This window comes from Molothrus aeneus, chromosome 21 (assembly GCF_037042795.1).
Source record: "Molothrus aeneus isolate 106 chromosome 21, BPBGC_Maene_1.0, whole genome shotgun sequence".
Lineage (NCBI taxonomy): Eukaryota > Metazoa > Chordata > Aves > Passeriformes > Icteridae > Molothrus > Molothrus aeneus.
In genome coordinates, this window is record NC_089666.1 from 4,494,246 (window position 1) to 4,520,664 (window position 26,419).

Consider the following 26,419-nt stretch of genomic DNA (forward strand, 5'->3'; position numbering starts at 1 on the left):
CGCGGGGCGCGGGGTGAGAGGTCGGGACGATGGCGGCGGCCTTGGGCGAGGAGGCGCCGGACAACGAGGACTACTACGGGCTGCTGAACGTGCGCCGTGAGGTGCGGCCGCGGGGCCGCGCGGGGCCGCGCGGGGCCGGGCGGGGTGAGGCGAGACCCTCGTGTGCGCCCGGCGGGAGCGGCGCCCCTGCGGCGTCCCTGCGGCGTGTCCTCCGCACGGGCCGGGCTGCTGCCGCTGCTGGCGGCGGCGGGGCGGGAGAGCTCGGGCCGGGCCGCGGGGCTCCCGGTTGGGTGAGACGGGGGAGCGCCCGCTGAGGCCGGGAAATGCGGGGTTTGCTCCGAACTGCGGCGGTCTGGGCTTTGCCGGGGCGCTCCTGATGCAGCTCCGCGCACGCCGCGCACACCCGCGTCCCCTGGGGCACGGCCGGGGAGGCTTCCCGAACCTTTCCAGTTTGGAAACAGCCAGGGCTTTCTGCAAAGCGTTGTTCCCGCCAAAAAAAAAAGATCTAGAATCCTTGATTTCACTTTTAAGAATAGATGGATATTAATTGGTGCGGGTTTGTTACACCGGAACAGTTTGGAACTTATTGGGAGATAACTGCTTTTTTATAGTAATTATTAAGCAGATCTACAAAGATCTGGATGTAGGAACTGTGTTGTAATTTGTTTCAGCGAGTGCAACTGCATTATAGATCTGTTATATATATTTGTGTGTGCATAAATATGTATAGAAATCCCATCCAGCCCATCAGCCTGGGTGTGGCCATTGTAGCTGGACAAGGCTCGTATTGAACCACCACTGCTCCGTGCAATAGGATATCCAGACTTGGAAGCGATTCAGTCTGAGAGCTTGGAAGAATTCCCTTTGGAACTCCTGTCAGCCCCTGAGCTGCAGGGACAGTCCCCTGTGCCTCGTGTGTAGGAATCAGCTGCGTTCCTGAAGGAACAGAGTGTGATGGTCACGCTGTTTGCAGAACTCTCTGATGCTGAGCTCCTTTTAAAAAAAAATTTGAAGGCCTCCTCTGGTTTAAAGCCGGCAAGGCCATGCTTGTACATTCCTTGGGAGCTTTCGTAATTCCCCTCCAAAACGTCAGCAGCGTGCAGAGGTTAGAACAGAGGCGGGAACCGCGCAAGGGTTGTGACTGCTGGGGAAGGTTTAATGGTTAACTTAGCCAGGCTTCCAGAGCAGAACATTCAGGTTTTGTACAGCAGGGAGCTGGAAACTGAATAAAAGGGGTCTGCAAGGGAGTAATTCCAACAGAGAGGAGCAGGTGCTTTGTTAATTGCCCCTTGCTAATTATTATCAGCAGTACTGTCCTGTAGTGGAAGTGGTGAGCAGCATGTCTGGGTGCTGACACGGGATGATGTGGCAGCTGAGCTTGGAGCTGCAGTGACCCCATGGAGGCAGGATCCTGTGAGCAGGAATTGCTCTGTGTGTGTGTGAATGATTCGTCTTCTAGACATGTTAGTCTGCTAAAAACACGGTGCTGTGTTTGAGACATTAAATGAGGCCTTTCAATGTTGACCAGAGTTTTGGTAATAAAAATGTAACTTACATGCTGTTATTTGTGACTGCATTTCCTGGCAGTCTAAAAACGATATCAGGGTTTCTTTAGTGGTTTTGAAGAGGCTGTTGCTCATGGAATATTGAACCAATGACCCAAACTACTCAGTGATGATGAAATGCCCAATCTAACATTTTATTGAACATGGCATTTATGAAAAATGAACCTGCTCGTTTCTATTATATAATCAATAGCACATTAAACCATTTATCATTAATTTGATTTAAAAATGCCATTTTGGGGCTATATGTTCCCATGCCTTCCCAGTTGAGTTTAAATTTGATATCCGAGAAAGCACAAGGTAGTAAAAAGAAATAAGCTAATTGTAGCTGTCCTTACTGTCTTGGGACCAGCAAATTTCACAGCTCCCCTTTTGCTGTATCATTTCAAAACATTAACAAGCAACAATACAAACATGCAGAAAAAAACATTCTGAGCTGTCCTCAAATCCAAAGAGATTCCTGGCATTGTGACACAAGTGAGTGTGTTTGTGTGATGGAAAACCTCCTTGCCACAAGTGGTAAAAAAGATGTTACTTCAAGAAATTACCTTTTAGGAACTTTATCTCCCCAGTGAAAGCTAGGAACCTGTGACAGCTTTGCTTCCTGAAGGGCGTTAACAGTAAATGGAAATTGTGTCTGTAAATCCACTTCTGTCTGAGTGCCCCCCCTCACTGACTGCACTGGGTCCTGACTGGGGCAGCCCCCGGGGACAGCCTGGGCCATCAGGTTTTGGTTATTTTACTCTGGATGTTCCTCCTGGAATGGCTTCCTGTGCCCAGGAACTGGTTCTTGCCTGGACAGTTTGGGAACTGGATGGTTGGGCTCTTTCAAGCTCTGCCTGGGGGAAATTCTTGTTGATTTTAGCAACTGCACTTCTGAAAAGTCGGTGTTAAGCAATCTCCAAGGAATGGGCAGGAACAGGAACTGCAATGCAAGGGATACAGCAGGGTGAGGTGAGAGAGGAGAGATTACCAAGACTCTCTAGAGTCCAAAAATAACATTGCTGGGAGATGATAATGGAAGGAGCAGGGGTTTTTCCCTATTGATTCTGAAAGAGCCATCCATGTCCTTGGAAGGAGGCCAGGTGCCATCTGAGGTCCCAGAGCGGTTGCAGTAAAGGACAAGGCAGGTTCATTTGTGATGTGTTTGGTGGCACAGTGTTCTCTTGGTTATCTGTCTGTGGTTTTGTTGGACAGATGAGGCACCTTCCTCCTTCACAGCACAACACTGACCCTGCTGGGGAGCAGAATGGGGCACTGGGGAGCACAGGGCAGGTGCTGGGATGAGAGCAGAACCATGGCTTTACATTTCTTACCCTTACAGCTGAGGAAAGTCTGTGCTTTTGGATAGTTACAGTGTCCCCTTGAGGGTTGAGATTGAAATATGAGTAGAATTTGTTGTACATCTCTGGACTTATGTATTTTCATCTGAGATGACTTTGCTGTTTCCTGCTCTTCTGATTTGGAGGGGAATACCTGTATTATATAGTTGTATTAGGCAACTAATACAGCTATATACAACTATAATTAATACCTGTATTATATAGTTGTATCAGGCAGCTAATACAACTATATACAACTATAATACTTGTATTATATAGTTGTATTAGGCAACTACCTAATACAGGTATTAGGTAGTAGCCTAATACAACTAGTCTGAACATGAATGGTGGGGTTTTTACATAATTTTTTGTACCTGGGTATGCACTGATGAGCTATTGAGGTCCCTTGTTGCACTCTAGATAGCATGGACAATCCTGGTGTGATAATTGAATATTTTATTAACTTACATACCGAACCAATAATCCATTCTTGATTTTGGTCCAAAGTAATGCAGCGTAACAGCTGACAGACTTCCCTTTCAGGACTGATTTTGAGAGTGGCCTTTTGGCAATGGCCTTGGCCGTCCTTGTTGATTGTTGGTGGTTTCCACAGGCCTCCCAGGAGGAGCTGAAGGCGGCGTACCGCCGGCTGTGCATGCTCTACCACCCCGACAAGCACCGCGACCCCGAGCTCAAGAGCCAGGCTGAGCGCCTCTTCAACCTTGTCCACCAAGCCTATGAAGGTCAGGGGGAGGCTGAGCTTTGCAAGGGGGTTCTGGGAGAGCTGTGTCTTCATGCTTTTTGAAGATATTTGTTATTACAAAGTAATAATTCAATTTGGTGATACTTACCGATGCTGTTTCCTGCTTCTGTACCATAAGTCAGAGGGGAAATGCCATATAAATGCTGCAGGGAATGAGATGTGGAGTGCCTGTCTTACCTCCTGCATGTTGTAAATGATCTTCTCATCACTTCCCTTACTTCTAAAGACCTCTTCCATAGGAGAATAAAGACTGAAAAGCTTCAAATAGAGGGATAATTTCGTATTGTACTGATGAACTGCTGCATCCCTGGGTTCTGTTTCCTGTCACCTGGCTGTGGTCTCCATTTCTAGCAAGTTCTTCTATATGCTCAGACTGAGAGGAGGACAAATGTTTCACAGCAGTTAGTTTATTCTTGTGCCAAAGTCCTTTTCAAATACTGTGAATTAAACTGAAATTTACTTTAATCCTGGTGTGCAAGTTGCACCTGGAGTGCAGATGGATTAGAATGGTAGGAAGTCATCCATGTTACAATCCTGGCGCACCCAGTCCAAGTGAATTTTTTTACACCCCTTGTTTTGACTGATAAGCATTTGCTCCTTCCAGTTGGACTTGAGCATGTGTGGAGTCTTTCCTGTTGTCCCTAGGTTGGGTGTTGGAACCTGTGGAAGCTTTTGCTGGGCGAGCAGGGAAAGTCTGACCTTGATGATGTGCAGGACAAAAACTCATAATACTTCAATAATTTCATTTTAGTGTTGTGAGTTGCCTTACATTAGAGGCAGCAGCTTCCCTTTGAATTTTCTGGCTGCTCTTGGCTCTGCCTTGCAGTGAACATGGAAGTTGGTGCTCGTTTAGTACCAAATGTGAGTGTAGTATGTTACAAGCAAAAATTTTGACATCTTGGAAATGAGCCACTTCACCTCCTCTCTGTTTTCTCTTTCTCCACTTCCACCTCTTAGTATCACACAACAAAAGATTCATTTTATCAGAATTCATAAAAAACAATGTCTGCCTGTGACATTTAACAAGTCCAGTAATATTCCACTAGTTCAGACTGAAACTCAATTACCAGTATAAGCCTTTTTTTGCCTTACTCTACTCCCCCAGCTCCCTGGGGACACATCAGTTTTCCCACAGCCTCAAGAAATACATGATAATGATAAAGCTGGTCTTAGAACCCTGGAGGAGGAAATAGTGATGATTTTTTGATTTATTTTTTCTTACAGAAAGACGTAAGAAAATAGGAGCTTATGCATTTAAATATGCTTTACCCTCTTCCTTATTCTGTGCCTAGTCTTTTTCTAAAGTAACTGTTCTGCAGTCTCCTGTTGTATTTTGTGTTTTCCATTGTGTTGGGTGATATTTTGGGAGGTTAAGATTCTACACACACCTTTGCCATTACCCCTTATTGATGCTTGGCAAGGTGTGAACTGCCTTGTGGAAATTCCTTAGTTGGGACTAGCTGGGAAAGGATCAGTGGACATGGCTGGTGAGGAAGATCAAAGGAAGCACCACAGAGCTTTGAAAGACAGAGCTGGATGGCAATCCCAGGAAAGACCCGGGGACTGCTCTTTCATAATTTTTCATTATCTCCATGTTTGGTAGAGGGTTTGTGTCACCTTCAAAGAAAGCAGTGTTAGAAACCCCCTCTGCACATTCACTTAGGCTGCGTGTCTCTTGTGTTCTTTCCACTTTTTTGTTTTAGAAAAAGAAGGAGAAAAAATTGGATTTGTTGGAGGGAAAAGTCAGTATATCTTCTCAATAAAGCACATGGAAGCATCAGAGGGGTTAATGTGTAACTGTAGAACGAGATGTTTCTAGGATCAATGCTTGAATTCCAAATATCATGAGTGTTTTGGTCTGAAATCTGAGGAGAAGACCAAAAACTGAGTTCTCTCCTCTCTTTTGGTTTCAATTTACAGTGCTTAGTGATCCACAGACCAGAGCCATCTATGACATATATGGGAGGAGAGGACTGGAGATGGAAGGCTGGGAGGTGAGAGAAATGGAGCACATTATGGCCAGTGGCCTTGACTAAGCCCACCTTTATCTGCCATGGTTCTATCAGCTGCACTGACACCCGGCTGCTAATAAATGCCCCTTGGTTTGAAGGCATCCTTGGTTAGTTATTTCTGTCTCTCTCTGTCCCTGCTGGAACACCATGATGGATTTTCAGAGAACCCTTTGGTTTTGCACTTGACAAGAGAACAATAAACCTGACATTCAGAGTTCCCTGGAAGGATATTACCATGACAGGCAACATCTTTATCTGAGACAAATGTGTCATTATTGTCCATCTAGTCCCATCTTTTTCATCCAAAACTTGTTTTTTTCAGCATCAACTAGCTTCTGAGTTTGAAATTACTTTTTCTTCCTGGGCTTTTTTGGGGTGGGTCGAGCTGGAGTTTTTTGGTTTTGGTTTGGTTTAGTTTTTGTTGGGTTTTATGGGCTTGGAAACAGAACTTGTCCATTCATGTCTGTCCAGCTCTGGACTCCCTTGCTAGCCTCTGCCAGCCCTGGTAGATTGCACTTTGCTGCTTGAAGCAGGATCCTGTGGTATTGGGCCAGGTCAGCACCAAGGTCAAACTTGGAGTCAATTGCTAGAAATGTGGAGCAGATCCAGCATGTAACAGATGCTTTGGAAACCAGATTTTTTTAACTGCTTTCGGCAGACTTGATCTTATTTTGAAGAGCCAAATCCAATACTCTTTCTATCCATTCCAAAACTGGGTCTGTATAAAACACTCATTCCCTGACCAATGTCAGGTAAGCAGCTGTGAACCAGCACAGCCTAAAATCACACAGCTCTTGTGGAACCAATTTACCTCAGGCCAGAGACATTCAGTTATTTTCATTTTTGTGTCCACACCTGGTAGAGCAGTTAATGGATCACCGAGGGTAACAGCTGCACTGCAGTGTCCTGTAGTTGTGGTTGGACAGCTCTTTGCCCTGGTTTTGTCAAGGGAATGGAAATAACAAAACCATTTTCCCTTCTCTCAAGGCATGGGGCTTTCTCTCATGCCTGCCCTTTGATCTGGCCCGGGTGCTTTTTTCCAAACTCTGACTGCTCAAATTGGCTTTCAGCAGCTGGGGCAGTGTGTTAGTGCATCCTGCACCCAAGGCCTCTGAACCTCAGCACTGCAACGCCCTGAGCAGCCTCTGTCTGGTAATGGTTTGGTTTTCATTTCTTTTTGAGCAGGTTGTGGAACGAAAGAGAACTGCAGCTGAAATCAGGGAAGAATTTGAGCGTTTGCAGAGAGAGAGGGAAGAGAGGAGACTGCAGCAGCGAACTAACCCAAAGGTAAGCAAAGACTTAATCCTGGTCTCAAGAGTGGGTCTGTAATTATCACCAGTGTGCAAGGGGTGCTGAGCCTAGGTGAGGGCCCAGAGGAAAGAGCCCCTCAGGTGTCTATACTTGCTGCATGGCTTTCTGTCCTTTGCATATACAGTTTCTCTGCATAATATAGGGCAAACAGCTCATTCTTTGAACAATCCCTTACTGAATGTTCTTCTTTTCTTAGCAAAACATGTTGAGACAAAATACCTTTTTCAGCAATTTTCACAAAATAGACCTAACACTGAAATATTTATGATTTCTTTCCAAGTTTACTAAATAATTGTAACTCACTGCAGTTACCTGACAGGTTTTCCCTTTGGCATTGCTGCGGTGTCACAACAATGCAGGGAGCTGTTCAAATGCATCTTGAAACCAGCAACAAATCTGAAGCATCCCTAAGCCAGCTGGGCAGCAGCACAGTGAGCAAAGTCAATCTGAACAGGGTCAGTGCCTGTTTTTGGAAAGGGTGATCGTGCCCTCAGGGTGAGAATCATCCTGGATGCTGTTCCCATCTCAGTTTGAGCAGTGTCTGACTCACCTCAGCTAACCTTGGCTGGTCAGAGGTGCTCAGGAATACCATTGGGATGGCAGGGAGAGATGGGCATGGCAATTGGCCACAGTATCCATAGCTCAGACTTTTGGTGTCTTTGCTGGCTCTTGGCTTGATGAGTGTGTGAGGCAAACCTGGGGTTTGTCAGGATGGTCCCTGACTGAAGTTTCAAAGCTTGTTGAATCACAAAAATCTTGGTTCTTATGCAATAACTAACATTATCCAAGAGCTGCATTTACTATTAACTAAATGAATTCGTAGATTAGTGTAAAATCACAATGTCTTCTGAGTGGACAGATGTGGGATTGCAGTGGTGCTTTGGACTGGATCTTAAGGAAAACATCCATCTAAGCAGAGCTGTAATATTTTGAGACATTCACCTTGGCACCACCTTTGGATGTGCACTGCTTTTAGCAAAGCAATTGGGCTGTACAGATCTCCAGGCTGAGGGTAGTTTATAGACACTAAGAACTGGATTGTACTAGAAGGGTAAACAAGCATAAAGTGTTGTGTGAGTATCTGTTGACAGCTTTATTCCAGGCAGGAAGGGATTTCTGTGTGCCACAAGCCAGGCAGGGCGAACTATCCCTGCTGGAGGTGTGGGTGAGTGGGGTCAGAGAGGTGTTTTCAGAGAGGGGCATGGCTATCTCCCACTCTGCTGCTCCCTGCTTCAGGAATGTGACATTTTCCCTGGGCGCCTCGCCGTGGCTGCGAGCTGCACTGTGAGCCTGTGTCCTGGGATAAAATTAGCCATCTGGGTGTTTACAGCAATTGCAGGCTGGCAGCTGATGGAAATGCCTCTCCAGGCAGTGTTCCCGTGGAATTGGGGAGCACAGCTGTGATCATTTCATACACGAGCACAAGTTATTTTAAAATTTCCAACATTTTGTCGGTTCTATAAAACAGTTTCACAAAAATAAAGCATTTTAACCAGAAATGTTGAGCAATAACCAGATGTAGGCAATTTGGAGGGTTGAAATTGAGTCTCCTATTTGCTTTTAGAGCTTTGTTTTTGCTTTCAAAGATGTGCAGAAGGGTTGAAAAGTTCATTACTAGGTTTAAGAAGAACCACTTCCTGTTAGGAGAAATTAAATCCAGTTATTTTCTTGCTGTGAAAGGTGAATATGTAAGGAGCACAGGTCCCTCAAGGCAAAGTCTGGCATAACTTCCAGGTATCACCTTCCTGAAGGTAAATCCCTAAGTAAAAAGTAAGGAGGAAGTACATTTTCCTCTGGCACATCTACGAATTCCATCAGTGAAGTCTGTTACCTTTTCACAGGCTGGCAAATAAAAGTGATTTCAAAAGCTAATCCCAGCTCTGATGGTTCCATAGTGCCACTCCTGCTCCCTGCCCTGCTGAGCTGCTGCTCTGTGCAGCACAGTGTGGGCACCTCTGACTCCTGAGCAGGAGTTCCAGCTCTCTCCTGCTGCCCTTCCTTTGGGGAAAATTCCTCCATGGTCGGAGCAGGTGGCTGATGGGAGCTGGGAGCAGCAGCAATCCCCTCCATTATCCGGAGGCACAGGGGTGCTCTTGTTCTCTGGGAATATTTTTAACTTTACCATCTGCTGCTTTTCCTGTGCTTGTGCCTGAACCAGTTTCCTTGCCAGGATCCACAGAGCTCCCAGGGTGACTTCACCTGCTTGGCAGGAGGTGGAGGGTCTGCCCAGGGTCCACCTCTGACCTTAGGGAAAGGCAGAAGAGCAGGAGCTCTGCTGGGGAACAGGGAGACATTCCTGTCCTCTGAGCAGATCTTGTGGATTTTCATGGAGAGGTTCAGGTGTTTTCCTTGGGAGGAATATTTGCTGTACAATTCATACATGTATAAAAGGAAATCCTAGTATTCTGAGTGTGTTTTAGAGAAAGGATGTGCAGTGAAATTCAGGGACGCGTGTGGATCTTGGTGCATCTTTCCAAAGGGTGCAGCAGTGTGGCACCAGTAAGCCAAGTACAGCAGGATTGTCTCCAAATGGGTGTTTGCTAGCACAGGACTGAGCCCTTCCAGGGTGGTTAGAGGTTTTCCATTGCTTCCCTCTTCTTTTGGCCTGGTTTCAAGGAACAGCATGGCATAGGAGAGGGCTGAAACTGGAGAAGCTGTAGGGTCTGGAGTCACTTGAAGGTGACTTGCAGATGATTCCTGAAAGTGCAGAAAGGGCAGAAGCTGGTTGTTGGTGCCACCACCGTGCAGAACAATGAATGTAATTGCTCTGAAATTCACCAGCTGCCAAGGGTGGTTAGTAACCAGCTGGGGCACAGCCCCTGTTCCAGGATTCAACTGGAAATAACCACACCTTTCAGTTTTAAAATATTTATCAATTTTTGCTTCATAAGTAATCAGAAAATGAACATTGAGAAGAGGCTGGGAATCTCCACAGCAAATAGATAGCCTGGAAGCCCAGGCAGAGAAAAGGTTCCAATCCTGTCAGACTCTGCAATTCTTCCTTTATTTACAGTCCAGCATTTGATTGGAGTGGAGCAATCAAGGAAAAATGCTCCCTCAGACTGAAATAAGGATTTATTTCAGCCGTGCTTGGCCTGAGTGTAGATGGGGTTTGTAGCTACCCAGCTATTGAGTTTCCATATACAAACTGCTCCGAGTTCAGTCTGTGCTTGTGCACAGAGGGGGGTTTTTATTGCAATCCATATGTTTTATAGGAGCTGGGATGCTGTCAGATGGGTCCATAGGGAAGGTTTCCAAAGCCTCTTGAAGTTATATGACCCAGACAAGTACCTAATTGTGCTCTTTTGAAAGAAACACACTCCTGCAGTTAGTCTGAGGGAGCACAGCAGCAGGTAGCCAGGCTATTGTGCTGTGGCCTAGTTTTTTGTAGGAATAAGTTTTTCTATAGTCTGAGAAAGGAAATATTTACCACTTGCTAAAAGTATGTCTTTTTCAAGCTTTCCTTCTCATCACAAAGTATAAAGTAGAAGAAGAAATCAAAATATTTTGCTAACAAGGTCAATTGCAAGTGAATGGTACAGTTCAGTACTAAGTTGGTTTAGGTAACTCATAAGAAGAAGCCTGTAGAGGTTTTCTGACCAAGTTCCATTGAAGAAAATCAATTTCTAGAATATATTATTTCAACTTTTAAATACTGACAGAGCACAGTAATTTGTGGGGAAAGAAGAAACCTGCTGTGTAAAGGTGTTCTACCTGCTTCTGTAATGTGTCACTATAGAAAAACGACCTCCTGGGATTGCAACTTGAGTTTGTGCTGAAAAACTGCCCATTCTCCAGTCTGTTTGATGATTTATATTGCTGTTTTAAAATATTGTAATCATTCACTTTTGTTTTGTGCATTAGGAAATGCATTTTAGAGTGGTAAAAGTAATTGCAGAGCAATGGAAAGCTGCACAAAAATGTAATCATGCACAGGGATGGTTCAGCCGCTTGTTCTGTGTACGCCAGATGTTTGCTAATGCTGAATGCCTGTTTCACTTGTCATCCCTCAGGGAACAATTAGTGTGGGAATAGATGCCACTGACCTGTTTGATCGCTATGACGAGGAGTATGAAGATGTGCCTGGGAGCAGCTTTCCCCAGATTGAGATAAACAAAATGCACATATCCCAGTCCATCGAGGTGAGGAGGGCAAACTCTGCCGTGCGAGCGGGGCGTGAGTGAGTGCAGAACACAGAACACTCTGCTCCTGCCCCTCTGCAGGGTTTGGGGGGGACAGCACGGGTGGGAAGAGGCAGCTTGGGGCCAGCAGAATGGTGAGTTGGCTCTGGAGCCTTTGGGCAACTGCTCTGTGGGCTGCAGTGGTCCTGCCCTCCTGGCAGGGAGATGCTCAGTGCCCAGTTGTCACTGAATGGAATGTGTTCAGTGGAGGAAAGCAAATGGCACCCAGTCCCGAGGATGAGCATAAGGAAAAGGATGGGGAAGCATTTTCTCTTTCAGAGAGTTGTAGAAATTTAGTCTGCTAGAGAGATGAGAATGGTTTACAGCTCAAGGTCAGGACTTCAAGGTGGTACATTACAGGTGTCACAAGTGTCTGGTACTGTAAGAATTATCTGACTTTTTGCCATGCTTGATGTTTGACTACAAAACCATTTACACTCTGCAGTGGTGATTATGTTCTTGCAGAACATGCACTGAATGTGTGAACTGGGATCAGAGTTACTTGAAACAATATATTCCTTTTTCAGGCACCCCTGACTTCCACAGATACAGCAATACTTTCTGGAAACCTTTCCACCCAGAATGGGAATGGAGGGGGATCAATTAATCTTGCACTGAGACGAGTGACATCTGCCAAGGGATGGGGAGAGGTAAGAGTACCCCTGTTATGCAGCTTTATATCCAATCTATTAGCTGGTGTTCTATTTTTTGGGGGGGAGCTTTAGCTGTCGTTCATCTCTCATTTTCTATATTCTGTAAAATGTAGAAAAATTAATTCTTAAAGGAATTTGAGACAAAGGGAATACCAAACCTTGGGGGTTTTTTTTATTTTTCTCCCCTCTCCATTTGGCCATGCAATTTGGACTTTACCTGTGCAGACAGAATTGTTACCTGATGTCTCTGGTCTTTCTGATTGCTTTGTCTGAAGGCACAGTGCTGTTAGCAGGCCTTTTAGGGCAGTGTGATAGTTGGCCTTTGCTTCCAAAACTGCTTTGCTTGCATGGAAAGAATTTATGGGGGAAATAGTTTGAGCCCCCCGGCAGGTCTGAGCAGCTGGAAGGTGCCATGTTGCACCTGCAAGCTGGGCTGTGTTTGAGGTGCTCATGGCATTGCTGGTACAGCTGGCAGCTGCCTGTGCCTTCCTTCTTGCACATGAGCCCCTGCTAGCCTGCTTCCTCAGCTTGGGAGAGTGGGAGACTTCCTCTCATTTGAGATTCACACACTGGAGGCTTTTGATTTGCATCAGGATTTTTGTAAGAGTTTTCTCCACATTCCCTGGAGTGAGCAAAGCAGGTGCCAGTAGCAGTCACCTGTAGCTTTACAAAACTGGCTTTGTTTTACCCAAGAGCTCCAACTCAGTGAGACACCTTTTCTTCTTCTGAATGCAAAGCTGAAGAGAAGGGAGGGTGCTGAAAGAGGTTGTAAATGTTACTCAGATGGGTAAAAGAGCTGTGATAAAAATGATGCTGGTGACATACTTTGTCACTATTGTAAAGGATGTTTTCTTCTGACACTCTGGCACTGTGTATTCCAACAGTTGGAGTTTGGAGCTGGAGACCTTCATGGACCTCTCTTCGGGCTGAAGATATTTCGTAATCTTACACCAAGATGGTAAATATTAGAAAAATGGCCTAGTGGTTAATATCCCACAATAAGGAGCTAAATGACTTGAATTCTCTTCCACATAAATTTTTGATTCGTTTTCTGTCCTACAAAATAAGGTATTTTCACTTTAGACTTAAGGTCATACTTGTATTGTCAAAATGCCTGCATTCTTTTTGGGTGTTGGTGCCCTCCCTTTTCATATTTGCAGTTTAAGGAAGGTCTGTGTTCCACATCCTTAGATTTGTACTTGATCTTGTCATGATTCATCATACTTGAGGCAGACCAACTGAACCAATTGCTCTAGGAACAGAACAAAAAATGAGGAACTCTTCTGAGGCTTCCATGTGTGAGAGGGAGTTTTCTGACAGCAAAGCAGGAGATGATGTATCATATTTTAGGAAAATAATGTCAAATTTGCCACTAGTGTCATGTCTGTCCACAAATGAGTAGAAGTCTCAGGCTGCAAAGGAGATACAAGGTAAGGCCTGTGATTGGAGCCACATGTCACAGCATCATAGGAGCTCATGTAGGTTCCCTCTGTTTACATTTTCAAATTTAGTGCATCTGCCATTCCTCAGAGCTTGTACAGGATTCTTGTTCCCCGGGGAGTGCTTTAGCACTGGTTTTTAGGATTATTAAATAGCAGGGCTGCTCTGTGCCAGCAGCCCAGTGTGCTGTTCTGCAGAGCCCAGGATGTTACCTGCACAGGGCAGGAAGGGGAAGGCTGGGTGCCTGGGCACAGACAATAAACCAGGGCACAGCCTGCTCTCCTGGGCGCTGCTGTGCTCAGGGCAGTCTGAATTCATTTTTACTTTGCCCTGAAAGCCTCGAGCATCACGCTTTTTGCAGGATGGTCTCTGGGCACTCAGTAAAAATTCCTGGGCAAGAAAGACTCTGAGGCCAGCTGGTAGCCTGTGTTTTTTCACTGACAAATTTCCCCTCATTTTTCTAGTTTCATCACCACAAACTGTGCCCTGCAGTTCTCATCCCGCGGGGTCCGCCCCGGCCTCACCACGGTCCTGGCCCGCAACCTGGACAAGAACACCATGGGCTACCTGCAGTGGAGGTGGGGCATCCAGTCAGCCATGAACACCAGCATTGTCCGGGACACCAAAAGCAGCCACCTCACCCTGGCAATGCAGGTGAGAGCCACAGGCAGCACAGGGAGGGATCCTGCCCTGTGGGAGAGAGCAGCCTCACCTTCCTGGCCCAGCTGTGTTTTGCTCTCGGCAGTTTGCAGTTTATTGCAGCCCCAAGACACGTGAAAAGTCTCTGTTTTGGCCCCCACGTTCAAAGAATGAGTCAGAGCTCTTCAGTTCTCAGTCTCAGAGTTGTTTATTGTATCTTATCTATGAAATTTTTTCTCCTGTCCAGCCAATGTCCGCTCAGCAGGACAGACAGAGGCACTCTGCCTGCCCCCAGGGTGGTGTTATCTCTTTATACTACAAACTACATATAACATGTTTACAATTACTTCCCAATACCCATCACCTATGTTAGACAGTGAGTTTCTACTCTAAACCAATCCAAAAGTGCCAACATCACAGCAGAAGGTGGAGGTAGAGAAGAAGAAGAAGAAGAAAGGCTGGACACGCCCAAGTCCCTCCATCTTGTCCCCAAAACCCCAATTCTAAAAACCCAAAAAAATCTACTTTTTCACCTAGTGATAATTTTATTATTACACTACTTAGACTTCTGTGGCTTTCAGGTCTTCATTCAAAGCTGCTAATTTGCTCCATGGGTCATAATCAAACCCACAAGTGCTCTGGGCTGTGTGCCAGGGTCTCTGAGCCCCTGGCAGGGGTCCTGGCAACTCTGGACACCCAGAGGGATGCACTGAGTTCTGACATTTTGCCTTGGGATTACAGATTAAGGAAGCAGTTGGTGTATTTTGGGATAGACCTAAGATAGGTCACCAGCTGTTTGGCAGAGCACAGCTCTTGACATTGTCATAGGTCATGTGGGTCAGCTTCCAGTAGGTCAGGACAACATGGACAACAGAGGTTGTAAGTAGCAAGCTCTGCTTTGTGTTGTGTGCTTCAAGGTTGAGAAGGGAAATTGGGGGCGCAGCAGTTGCCAAGTGTATGTTTTGATATGTTTGTGCCTCTTGTGTTTCAGCTGGGAATCCCCCATTCTTTCATGATGGTCAGTTACCAGCATAAGTTTCAGGATGAGGATCAAACACGAGTGAAAGGTTCTCTCAAGTAAGTGCTCAAGAGGGAATTCACATTGCTCACAGCCTGAGGACTCTGTCCTCTCCTGCTGTTGTAGGCCAGGTTCTACACAAACCAAATGCTTCTGTGGCCTTTGGGAGCCTGCTTTTCACTCTTTAAATCTGGTAAAGGCTGAAGGGAATGTCTTGGAGGCTCGGTCCTGTGTGCCTCTGCACTTAAGTGGAACTAATAATACTTGTCTATGATATCTCTACATCATCCCAAATAAGAAAGCCAGAAGTTCTTGTTCACTACTTAGCAAGCTGGAAGGTCTCATCTCACCTTGGAGGTATGCTGTGAATCTTCCAGAGGCCAACATCTGCTGCAAACAGATGCATTTCCATGCTTTACTTGTTTGGGAATTACAGGATTCAGTAAAGAGAAATTCAGATGTCTTCTCTGTCTTAACAGTTCTTGGTTCTGTCATTCTAGGGTGGGTTTCTTTGGGACCATAGTGGAGTATGGAGCAGAGAGGAAGATCTCCAGACACAGTGTTTTAGGAGCCACTGTCAGCGTCGGTGTTCCTCAAGGAGTGTCCTTGAAAATCAAGTCAGTTCAAGATCTCAACTCTTTTTTGCAGAGGCTGACCATAACCTCCATGATTCTATTTCCAGTATTCAGATGGGAAGGTCCCAGTCCCAGGTCAATACAGGGGTATTGATACATCACTGGGAGAGGGTGCAGCTGCCCTCAACTCTAATGCAAGCTGTAAGCCCATCATAAGCAATGGGTGCTTTCCACTGGTGTGACTCACAGCCTGAGCCACCTGTCTGTGTGTGTGTGCATCAGAATATTCTGAAATGCAGCTTAAATTGAGATTTGGAGCACTCTGGTAAGTGAATGGAAGATTTCTGAAAATCTTAGTAGAGATGGATTCCATGTGTATTATGCTGTATGCAAGTGAATGCTTGAATTAGGGAATGACCATTACCTACTGCAGGTGATTGTACCATTAACAAGCTGCAGTTCGCAGAAGGACAGAGCTCATTAAGTGTTCCTGTGCTGTGGTGCACTTCAATTGGGGCCAGCTACAGGTGGGGTGTGAAACTGCTGAAGGGCCTGAAGAATTCAGGCCCAAGGAAACTCATGTTTTCTAAAATAAATATTGTTACAGACTTCAGAAAAATATTCATGTACACCTACCCTGAAGGCCCATGCCAGTGTTATGAGCACAGGCCTTCTCTAGAAGCATTTTCTCTTCTTTCATGGGGATGTTCGTCCCTTTTTCGGTTGAAATTAATGACCAAGCAAATTCTCCTAAGATTAAAAAAAGAACTTTAGAATGGTCAGGTACTATCACGAGCTGCTGCTTCAAAGTCTGGCTCTGGCTGGTGTCAGCTGCCTTTTCTGCCGTTGGCTTTTTCAGTTTATCAGGCTTTTCACATTTTGAGCTCCTCATTCATCTCTCCTTGGTTCATCAGCAAGCACTGCTGCTAAGTGTGCTTCATCAAGCACATCCAGCTCTGCTTTTTCTCTTACCATCCCTCTGCTCTTCTTTGTTGCAGGCTGAATAGGGCCAGCCAGACCTACTTCTTCCCTGTCCATCTAACAGATCAGCTGCTTCCCAGCGCCGTGTTCTATGCCACCGTGGGACCTCTTGTTATCTACTTTGCCATGCACAGGCTGGTCATCAAACCCTACCTCAGGGCACAGAAGGAGAGGTGAGCTTGCACATTCCTCAGGAAATCTCACTTGGGCTTATTTGTGTGAGGGTAAGGGATGGGTAAGGAGACCCTGCCCCAGTTTCTGCCTGAATCCCAGCTCTGCCTTCCTTCTGCCAGAGAGCTGGAGAAGCAGCGGGAGAGCACAGCCAGTGACATCCTACAGAAGAAGCAGGAGGCTGAAGCAGCAGTGAGTCTTTCTTGTAACTCAGTCCCCTTAGTAAAAGTGAAACTCTTCACTCTGGACCATTCTCCTTTGGCCACAGTGTGTGACCCTGTGTGATTTCTGCTCTGCCACTTGTGTCGTGACAGGTCCGGTTAATGCAGGAGTCAGTCCGAAGGATAATTGAAGCAGAGGAAGCCAGAATGGGTAAAGATTATGATATCATTTACTTGTTCTATAAATTTGGAGAGAAGAAGGAACAATGCAAAGGTGGTGTTTCTTCATTCCCACTCCTGATAAAGTGCAGCTTAGTTGCTGCTGTGCTTGCAGTGGGGGAGCCCATTATGACTCAGCTCCAGGTGCCTGAGCTTAGGAGGGATCACAGAATATTATCTTGGGACATGGTGTGAAGTGGATCAACAGACTGAAGACAACAGTCTGGAATTACCTCTTCCCCAGAGAGACGTGTGCCTATAAAAAGGTGCAAAAGTTGTAGTCTGAAATTCAGCTTTCACTGATTTCTCCCTTACATGGTTTGCTCCTGGATCATGATGGGAATCTGGTCTCTTATGGTTACTAGCAGTTTTCCGCAGAATGTTCCAAAGTGAACTGAAATCCACTTGGACTGTCACATCAGTGTGACACTGAGGTCCTGTCACTCCATTCTAGTGCTGAAGGTTGCTAACAAACGTGCAAGTAAAAATATTGTTCTTTGTTGGGAAGTGTGGGTCCAGGCTAGAATTAAATCTCACTGAAAGCAAGAGAAAATGCTGGGATTATATTTTTTGTCAGTGGAAGCCTTCCATCACAGTTGTGATTTCCTGGGAAATGCAGGTCTGATTGTGGTGAACGCCTGGTATGGGAAGTTTGTTAACGACAACAGCAGGAAGAATGAGAAGGTGAAGGTTATAGATGTGACTGTGCCTCTGCAGTGCTTGGTGAAGGATTCCAAACTCATCCTTACAGAGGCCTCCAAGGTACGTAGATGTTCTGTCAAAGCCCAGATTCAGGGACTCAAATGTGTGGCCCAGAATTTTGTTTGAACCATGTGGTGTCCTGCCAGGGGATCTCTCCAGTGGCTTTGGATCAATTCACAGATGCCATTTACCTACCAAGTATTTATTACAAACTTCCAGGAACTTCTGTTTCTTGGGGCTTTTCCAGTGCCAGTGGGAGAGTGGGTGTTCTTGGGGCTGTACACCAGAACCTCCCAGCCCCCTGGTTTGCTTTTATGCACCAGTGGAAATGATAGCCCAGTGTCTCAACTTGCTGGCAGCAAAACTCCTTTATTTTTGTTTTTTTTTGTTTTCCTTTATGACACCTTGTCCTTGGCAGTAATAAATGTTTTTGGCCAGCTGGAGAGCTGTGAAAGTCCATTCCCTGATGCTCAGTGTGTCCTTCTCTGATTCAAGGCTGGGCTGCCAGGCTTCTACGACCCCTGTGTGGGTGAGGAGAAGAGTTTGAAAGTGCTTTATCAGTTCCGAGGAGTTCTGCACCAAGTGATGTCAGCTGACAATGAGGCCCTTAGGATACCAAAGCAATGTAAGTAGCACAGACTGCCCAGCATCTTCCTTGGGGAACTTCATGGGCTGCTTCAGCTCTGTGGTGAAGCACACAGACCTGGGGTTCAGAACTGGGGTTACTGGAATGGACTGACCATGACTTGCCTCTGGAGTAAGGCTCAAAAGAACTCAGCAGCAGCTCTGCAGCTGTTTGTACCAGCTAGTCTGTATCTCCAACTGGGGCTGGAAGCAGAGGCCTCCCACAGGTGCCACTGTCCTTCTGTGCAGTTCTCAGCACTGGGTGGCCATTTGGGGACTGAATTTAATGTATGAAGGCCTGAGTCAGATTTCTTCCTTGTCCCCATTTATCTTACCTGCCAAAATATTTTCTCCCTGCTGGAATAGCTCTGTGAAACTAGTATCTGCTTGTGACAACTTTTACTGGCAGTCCTGTGGGTCTGGTGGGTTGGCTCAAGGGCACCAACCTTTGTTTGCTCTAGACCAGCTTTCTGCCCAGTGTGAGCAGCACATCCAACTGACACAGCTTCCAGAAGTGCATTGGAGGCTTATTTGAGTTGTGTCTAATTAGCAGCCAGAAGTGTTGCTGCCTGTCCTTGGTGCAATTCCTTGTTCTCCACACAGCTCACAGGATCGATGCCGATGGCTAATCCGGGAACGCGCCTCTCCCACAGTACCTGGGTCAACAGAAACTGCAAAACCTCCCCCGGACGCTGCGAGTTTGAACAGAGACACTTTTATTTTTACTGTCTGTATAGCAGGAGGTGTCCTGCTGGTTCTGTTAGGGACAAAAGGACAGACCCTGCTGCTGCAGGCGGCTCCCAGGCAATATCTGAGTTGTGGCTCGGTACCCAATAAAGCAGCGTGACTCTGAGTGCACAGTGCTTTCTGCCAGGGGCTCCGGAGCCTCCTGCTCCCAGCTGGCCACAGCTCCTTCCTGCACTCACACTTCTCTCCTGGCACTCAGCAGGGATGAAGACCTGTTCTTCTCACTTCTCCACGTGCTTCCTGGGGTAGTAACACACCTTCTTCCTTCTCATGAGGGGAATTTCAGTTCTCTGGCCACCTCCTGGAAGTCCCCTGTGCAAATACTTTTGGAGAGAGGTCAGTGATTGTTTCAGTCTCAAATCTGTGTTTGAAATGCACTTGTTAAGAAATGTGCTTAACTATGAATGAATTTGCCTTTTGAAGTAATATGGACCTCTTCAGCACCAGTCTGTCCAGCTGCTCATTTCCAACACTGCTCTTCCAGACAAGGACACGGTGTATCATAGTTTTATTATTTCTTCTGCCACCCACAACCATGTATTGTCAAGGATTTCCAGAAAAGAGGAAAGCAAGTGAGGGAGAAGGGCAGCAATTAATTTCGTTTGATTCTGATGCTGCAACTATCTCTTCACATCTAATTTATTTCTAGTAAAAATAAATCTAGTTCATAAAGTAAACCGTACCAAAGTGAGGAGAGAGGCCAAATGGATAAAGAGCTGAAAATGTAACACTCATCTGCTCTTTCTGAAAAGCAGCAGTTACAGCATAGATCCATTGGCTTTATCTTGCCTAGAAGCCCTGGCAGGGATTTCCAGCAGAAGGGCAGTCCTGGGCTGGTGTTTCAGCAGCTGGAAACAGCACCTTGTAGAATCTGCTACATACTGGGTACATCAGCACATCTGAGGCTTTTGCAGAGAGACAAGGAATTGTGGTGCCTGTTTCTTGATCATAGTTTTGCTCTGGATAAGCCCTGACCAGCCTTCATTGCTCATGGGTGGATGACAGCAGAGGGGAAAACATCCATGTCTTGGCAGTGCAGAGTTGCTTTTGACAACTCCTGCCAGAACTCCTTTCCTGACATGGACCTGGCCCCTGTTCTGTGCAGCTGTGGTTCTCTGTGCTCAGGTCACTGCACCAGGAGAATGAGATTTCCAAAAGAAATGCTTTCCCCTGTAAGAAACAAGTTCATATTATGAATGGGGTGTTCATTTGTTTTTATTAAAACCAAAACTTTTCAGTTGTGACCAGTTCCTGGTGCAGGGCTTTATTTCACTTATGGCCAGCGTTCTGTCAATCTTAAAGTAAATGTAAAATGTGCAATAAATTATATTCAGCTGAAAAGCAGCTCCCATTCCCTTTGCATCTGTAGGAAGTTTCCTGAGATGAAACCCCTGGAAAGCAAGGGTTTGTAAACATAACAGCACTCTCCATCCCATCCAGCTTATTGACCTCTGCTGGGAGGGACTGGGCAGAAATCTAAATCTCCTCCAGTTCCCTTTTGTGAGGTGTATGGTCAGAAGTGAGGAGCCAGCCTGTAGAGACTAGAACATGGCACAAGAGCATCCCTGAGAGCCAGATGCTCAGTGTCTCCCCAGCCCCATCCTCCTTTCTTCCTTGTTTTCTATCAGGGCCACGTTTTGCCAAAACTGTAAGAACAGCCCCACTGCAGAACCACAGCCTTCACCACCATATTCTTGCTGTGAGCAGCTGCCATTTTACAGCCACAACTCCCCTGGGACTTCTTTTTATGACTCTCTATAATTCAAAATTACCAACAGAATTAAAATAGAAGCTCTAAGCAAGCAGAGCTGAACTTCCAGCCTAGCTTCCAGCATGACCTAGTGCCATTTCCAAAAGGTTGAGCTGCCTTTTCAGTGTGCCAAGGTGTTCAGGCTGCTGCTTTGATGGCAGCTGGCTGAGCAGCAGTGCCTGTGGGCTTGTGGCACATCCATGAGCTGCAGGGTGGCACCAAGGCTCCAGCAGCTCTTGGGTGGTTTGGAGTCCTTGGTGCTGCCTGGCGGTGGGGAGGGAGGGAAGGAGGGATTTCTCTTTCAACAGAGGGTTCACAGGGGTTTGGTTTGGGTCTGGCCAAGCCTCCAGTCCTTGCCAAGGGGGCGCAGTGCTGCCCCAGGGCTGTTTCTGAGGCTGCAGGGACCTGCTGCCAGGACTGTGCACTCTGACACCATCTCCATCCTGGCCTGAGCCCTGTTCCCAGCTCAGTCATTGCACCCTTCAGCAGCCCCTGGCACTTTCCCAGGAGTGTCCCTGCTGTCTGCAGCCACTCAAGCAGTGCCTCCCTCCCAGCCCTCCTCCCTGCCCAGCCCAGGGCTCCATCACCATGTCCCACATTCTAGCAAGGAGCAGCTGCTCCACAGAAAGGTGGGGCTACCTGCCAGCTCTTCCTATCCCCACCTGAGTGTATTGTTTTGGGAAGAGCACTTCAAGTGTTAAGTCTTCCTGCTGCCTGGCACAACAGCTCACAAACCAATAAATCATAACAACAGACTCCTGAGTTTGGAATATAACAAACTCATTGTTCATTTGTCTCACATGTAAGAAAAAAACATGGTTCATTAGAAGTTTTAATGAAAAAATAAAGTTCTGAATTAAACTATAATTATACATGGCTGAAAGTGATGAACTAAAAGAATGGAGATGTTACTTTTTTATTTCTCTCTGCTGATATTGTAACGTGCTGGACACCATCCACTGGGATAAATCCGAAAAGGGGACAGAACAAGAGTCAGTCACATTGATTAGTGTTGAACCTCTGTGAAAAAGAGCCAGTTCACTTGACAGTGCACCATTTCTCCCATAAAAGCTTCAGGAACACAGTCCACAGAGGTCCAGTTGAACTGCAGACACGCTGTAAACACAAGAGATACGCATTTCAGACCAGGTCCAACCCTTGTGCAGTTGTGGCTGGGATCTTCCAAAGCATTTCTGGGGAAATGGCAGCACTGCAGAACTTTGGTTATTTTTCTGGCTGCAAAGGACAGTCAGGCAGCCATTGGGAGCAAGTCTTTGGCAAACTCCTTGGTGGTTCCACATAGCTTCTGAAGGCAACACAGCACAGTCATGGTTGAGAGATTTCACAGAAGCTGGTTTTCTGAAACCCAGTCAGGTGTTACAGCTTGGTGGAACGAGATCTTTTTCAAGAACCAGGAGAAGAGAACAGTTGCATGTTGTGCACTTTTGTCACCCTTTCCCACATTGTGGAGCCCCAGGGCCCTGTGGTACTGGGCTGCCTGAGGTTTGGCAGCCCTGGGGCCAAGGTCTGAAGGAGGGCACTTGCCCCTGTGTGCTAGCAAGACCCTCAGTCATCACCAGAATGCATCTCCCGGTGAGCCAGTCCTCAGACAAGGCAGTGCTCCAATGCTGTGTGACTGCAGAACTCCTGGGGTCATGTTCCTGCTGGCACAGCTGGTCTGGCTCAGCTGCTGTGCCAGCCAGCGATTCTCTGAGCCTCTTCCTGGACAGAGCACACACTGTTCTTCAGGCATAACTTCAGAGACACACCTCGAAGCATCAACCTGATTTGTGTGATCCATGTGGATCTGTCTGGCCATTGAGGAACAATGCCAGCATCTCCCTGCTCTTGTGCATGAGCTGTGACTTCCCATCGTGGTCCTGAAGGGATTTCCCATGGGCTAAGGCCCAGGAGGTCCTGTCTGCAGTGTTGGCCAGGCCTCAACACTCTCCTATCCACACTAGACGGATCCTCATTGCACTTCATCCTGTAGCTGCATTGCCTGCATTTGATCTGTCATTGCTACCAACAGAATAAAGATTCTGGCTTTTTGGTTACAGTCCAGTTTCAAAAAACAAACAGCAAAAGCAAAAATCAACTCAGCTGTCATACTTGGATGGACATGATTAAATTCCAAACCAGACCTGCCAGGTTCTACATTTCCTTTGGCCCCTTTTACAGCCCATGTTTGAATTCTGGGCTGAGAAAAAGGAGAGTCATCTTTTTAAAACAGCACCATAGAGGTTAATGAAGGGACAGGAAATGGAGCAGTTTCCCCCCATACACACATTTGAGCTGTTCATGCAAATAAATCACAAAAAAACCACTGTAAGAAGAGACCTTCTAGGAAGGAATCTGATGCCACTGATCCCCCACGCTGCCTGTCCAGGGAAAGGGTTGCTCCTTCCTGCCAGGGCGCTGTCCCTTGGCACAGGAGGGAGCCCCGAGTCTCGTTTGCACTTGGATGATGCCAAATGACAGAACTCCCCTCTGCTCAGGCCCGTGGAAGCAGCAGCAGATCACATAGAGGCCGGTAGCACTGAGGCTGACTCCTATGGAGTCTCAGGATATCTAAGATTGATCTATACGGACAAATGGGCAGGTATAATATCACATTGAATTTAAAACACAGGGCCATTTACTTTTCAGACTCTTCACACAGACTCCCTCCTCCTCCCCTCCCTCTTTGGGAGGAGGAGGAGTTTTCTAGCACAGAGAAGATTTGCAGTTTCCCAATGGGATGAGAAAACCTACTTGGCAAAGGTATAGTACATCACCCAGTCATCATAACCAGACAAAACTCCACTGAGCTCAGAGAGCTCTGTCTGTCTGTCCCTCGAGAGTCTCTCACCACAGTTCTGCCCAGTCGGCCGCTCCCAGCTCCGGCTGCCCGCGGCTCAGCGATTCCTCATTCCCAGGCCACAGGCCGGCTGGGCAGCCCTCCTGCCTGAGCAGCAGCAGTTCAGGGGAGCCCTCTCCGGCCTCCCGGCCGGCACCCACGGCTCTCCCACCCACGCAGAGCACCAGCACGTGCCTCCCCCCTAGTCCAGAAAGCGCCTGCGCGAGCCCGTCCGGGAGCGGTTCGAGCGGCGAATGTCAAACTTGGAGTCCCGGCACTTCTGGCAGATGTAGATCTCTGGGACGTTCGACTTGCGGATTTTGGCGCAGGAGAGGTGGATCCAAGTGTGGCACTCGTTGCACTCGATCATGGGCCGCCCAGCAAAAGGCTTCATGCAGAAGCAAGTGACCAGGTCCCACGAGTCGTCATCTGCAAAGACAAATGGCAAAGATACGTTTTTAGTGGCTGATGCCTCTCACACCAGGAATTTTCTCTCCTTTCATGCTAAATTAACTACCTGGGTTTCAAAGACTTTGCTGCTTTTTCCAGGTCTCTCTTGCACGGGAAGAGACTCTCAGCAGTACACAGGAGGCCGTAATCGAGGAGATGCTGCTTCTATAAAGTTGCAGCTTTTCACTCAGTTTATTGCACAAAAGAGCCAACCCACCTCCCTTCCCCCCAAAAACCCAACTGCTCCTGAATTCCACCCAGGCAGTGCTCCTCAGCATTATCCTCACACTACTAGTAAAGCACCACTACTTCCACCTGGCTAATCCTCTTGGACAGCCAGGCCACCTACCTGAATCCACCATGATGTCCTCGTCGTCACCAGTGCCATCCTCATCCCGAAAGACCACCTGCTTGCCCTGCCGAATGACCGTTCGCTTGCCCACGCTCTGGATCTCCACCGTCTGCTCGGCCGTCACAGCAGGGTAGGAGACGCTGGACGGGGTGTCAGAGTCCCACACCGAGCAGTGCTCAGTCACAGACTGAGGGTCCCCCTCTGATGAGGGGCTCATCGGCGTCTCTGTATAAGAGTCCTCTGCCTCCAGATCCAGCAGCTTCTCCTCATAGTCCTCCTCTGCAGACACCTCTGTTTCCCTCCTTTTCAGCTTTTTCTTCTTCCTGATCTTATCGATTTGCTTTCTCTCTGGCAGGAAGTTGCTGGCCTTTGCCCGCTGGAACAGGGAACCATACGGTTTTGATCGCTTAAGCTGACTAAAGTTCTTTCTGTTCTTGGTGGGCAGGGAAACAGAGGAAGGGGTGTCATTGAAGCGGGGATCCCAGCTATCACTGTCAATCGTGCCTCCGGTACTGTTGGGAGGGCTGGGGCTGTTCCTCAGCGGTGTTTCCTGGAACACATTCAGGAAGCAGGTAACAGTTTGACTCAGAGCAGACTTGCATGCGGTGCAAGGTGCTGTCCCCTGTCCCCCAGGGCACTCTGACCCACCCCTGAGATGCTGTGCCCTATCCCATAGAGTGATGTCCCCTGTCCTCAGGGCACTCTGACCCACCCCTGAGATGCTGTGCCCTGTGTCCCCTAGAGTACTGTCCCCTCTCCCCAGGGGTGCTGTCCCCTGTCCCCGAGGCCTGAGGCCTTTCCCCCGGGTATTGTCCCCTGTCCCACGGGGAGCTGAGCCCTGTCCCTGAGGCACTGTGCCTTGTCCCCTGGGGAGCTGAGCCCTGTCCGCGAGGCACTGTGCCTTGTCCCCCAGAGTGCTGTACCCTGGACCGCTGTGCCCTGTCCCCTGGGGAGCTGAGCCTTGTCCCTCGAGGCGCTGCCACTCCCACTTTCCCCACACAACACCCCCCGGGTTTCTCCGGCCGCAGCTCCGGGGCCCGGGGCGCAGCAGGAGCGATGCCGGATCCGACGTTTTTCACCCCGCCCACGCCGGGCACCACCCGCCCCGTCCCCAGAGCCTCCAGCCGCCGCGGTTCCCCTTTTGTTCAGGCCCGGCGCGGGGCCGTGACCGCTGGAGCGGTCGGTCTGACAGACCGGCCCGGTGCCCCCCGTGCCCCCAGCCCGGTGCCCCCCCCGTGTCCCCCGGTGGAACTCACCTCCTGCGGGTACGGGATGTAGCCGGCGTAGGCCAAGACGAAGGTACAGAACTTATTGAAGTCCTCCACGGTGCGGTGCCGCCGGGAGCCGGGGGAGAAGTCCTGCGGGGGGCGGGGGTGAGCGGCGGCCGCGGGGCCGGGCCCGCCGGTGGGAGGAGGCGGTGCCGCTCCCGCCGCGCCCCGCCGCCCCCACAGCGGCGGAACCGGGCAGTGCCCCCCACCCTCCCATCGCCCCCGACGTCGGTACCGGGCCCCCAGACAGCCCCCCCGCGGAGGGCACAGCGGGGCGGCGCCGCCGCCATTCCTCGCCCCGGCGGCACAAGATGGCCCCGGCCCCCCGCCCGCCCCGCGGCGGGGAACGGGCAGCGGGCACCGGCGGCCGGACAGGGCCGGACCGGGCCGGGCCGGGCTCGGCAGCGGGACAAGCACCCCCTCCCCTTCTTTTCCCTCCCCGCTTCTCCCTTCCCTTCCTTTTTGCCCCCCGGGACTCCGGCTCACCTCCGGGGCAAACGGCGAAGCGCAGGAGTCGGAGTCCATGTCCCGGCGCGGGCTCGGGCGGGGCCGGGGCGGCGGCGGCGGCGGCAGCCGGGCAGTGCCGACACCGCGAGCCGCTCGGTGCCGGCGGGAGGCGGCGAAGGGGCGGCCGCCCGCGCGGGGCCGCCGGGAGCCGTAGTCCGGGCGTGCGCAG

At 48.4% G+C, this 26,419-nt stretch overlaps 2 protein-coding genes across 2 annotated transcripts; one reads left to right on the forward strand and one right to left on the reverse strand.

Annotated features, from left to right (window-relative positions):
- Positions 1-19: 19 nt before the first annotated feature.
- On the forward strand, positions 20-21,701 carry DNAJC11 (DnaJ heat shock protein family (Hsp40) member C11). The gene is made up of 16 exons (XM_066564165.1): positions 20-101; positions 3,501-3,630; positions 5,571-5,644; positions 6,848-6,949; positions 10,987-11,115; positions 11,682-11,804; positions 12,692-12,765; positions 13,712-13,901; positions 14,878-14,963; positions 15,405-15,521; positions 16,478-16,633; positions 16,754-16,823; positions 16,946-17,003; positions 17,631-17,773; positions 18,209-18,338; positions 18,941-21,701. The coding sequence occupies exons 1-16, from the start codon at positions 30-32 to the stop codon at positions 18,964-18,966; spliced, it is 1,680 nt and encodes a 559-aa protein (XP_066420262.1). The 5' UTR covers positions 20-29; the 3' UTR covers positions 18,967-21,701.
- On the reverse strand, positions 21,598-26,336 carry PHF13 (PHD finger protein 13). Its single transcript, XM_066564166.1, has 4 exons — positions 26,230-26,336; positions 25,732-25,833; positions 24,473-25,025; positions 21,598-24,102 (listed from the first exon to the last, which is right to left on the reverse strand). Exons 1-4 carry the CDS (start codon positions 26,266-26,268, stop codon positions 23,876-23,878), a joined length of 921 nt encoding a protein of 306 aa, XP_066420263.1. The 5' UTR covers positions 26,269-26,336; the 3' UTR covers positions 21,598-23,875.
- Positions 26,337-26,419: the final 83 nt, after the last annotated feature.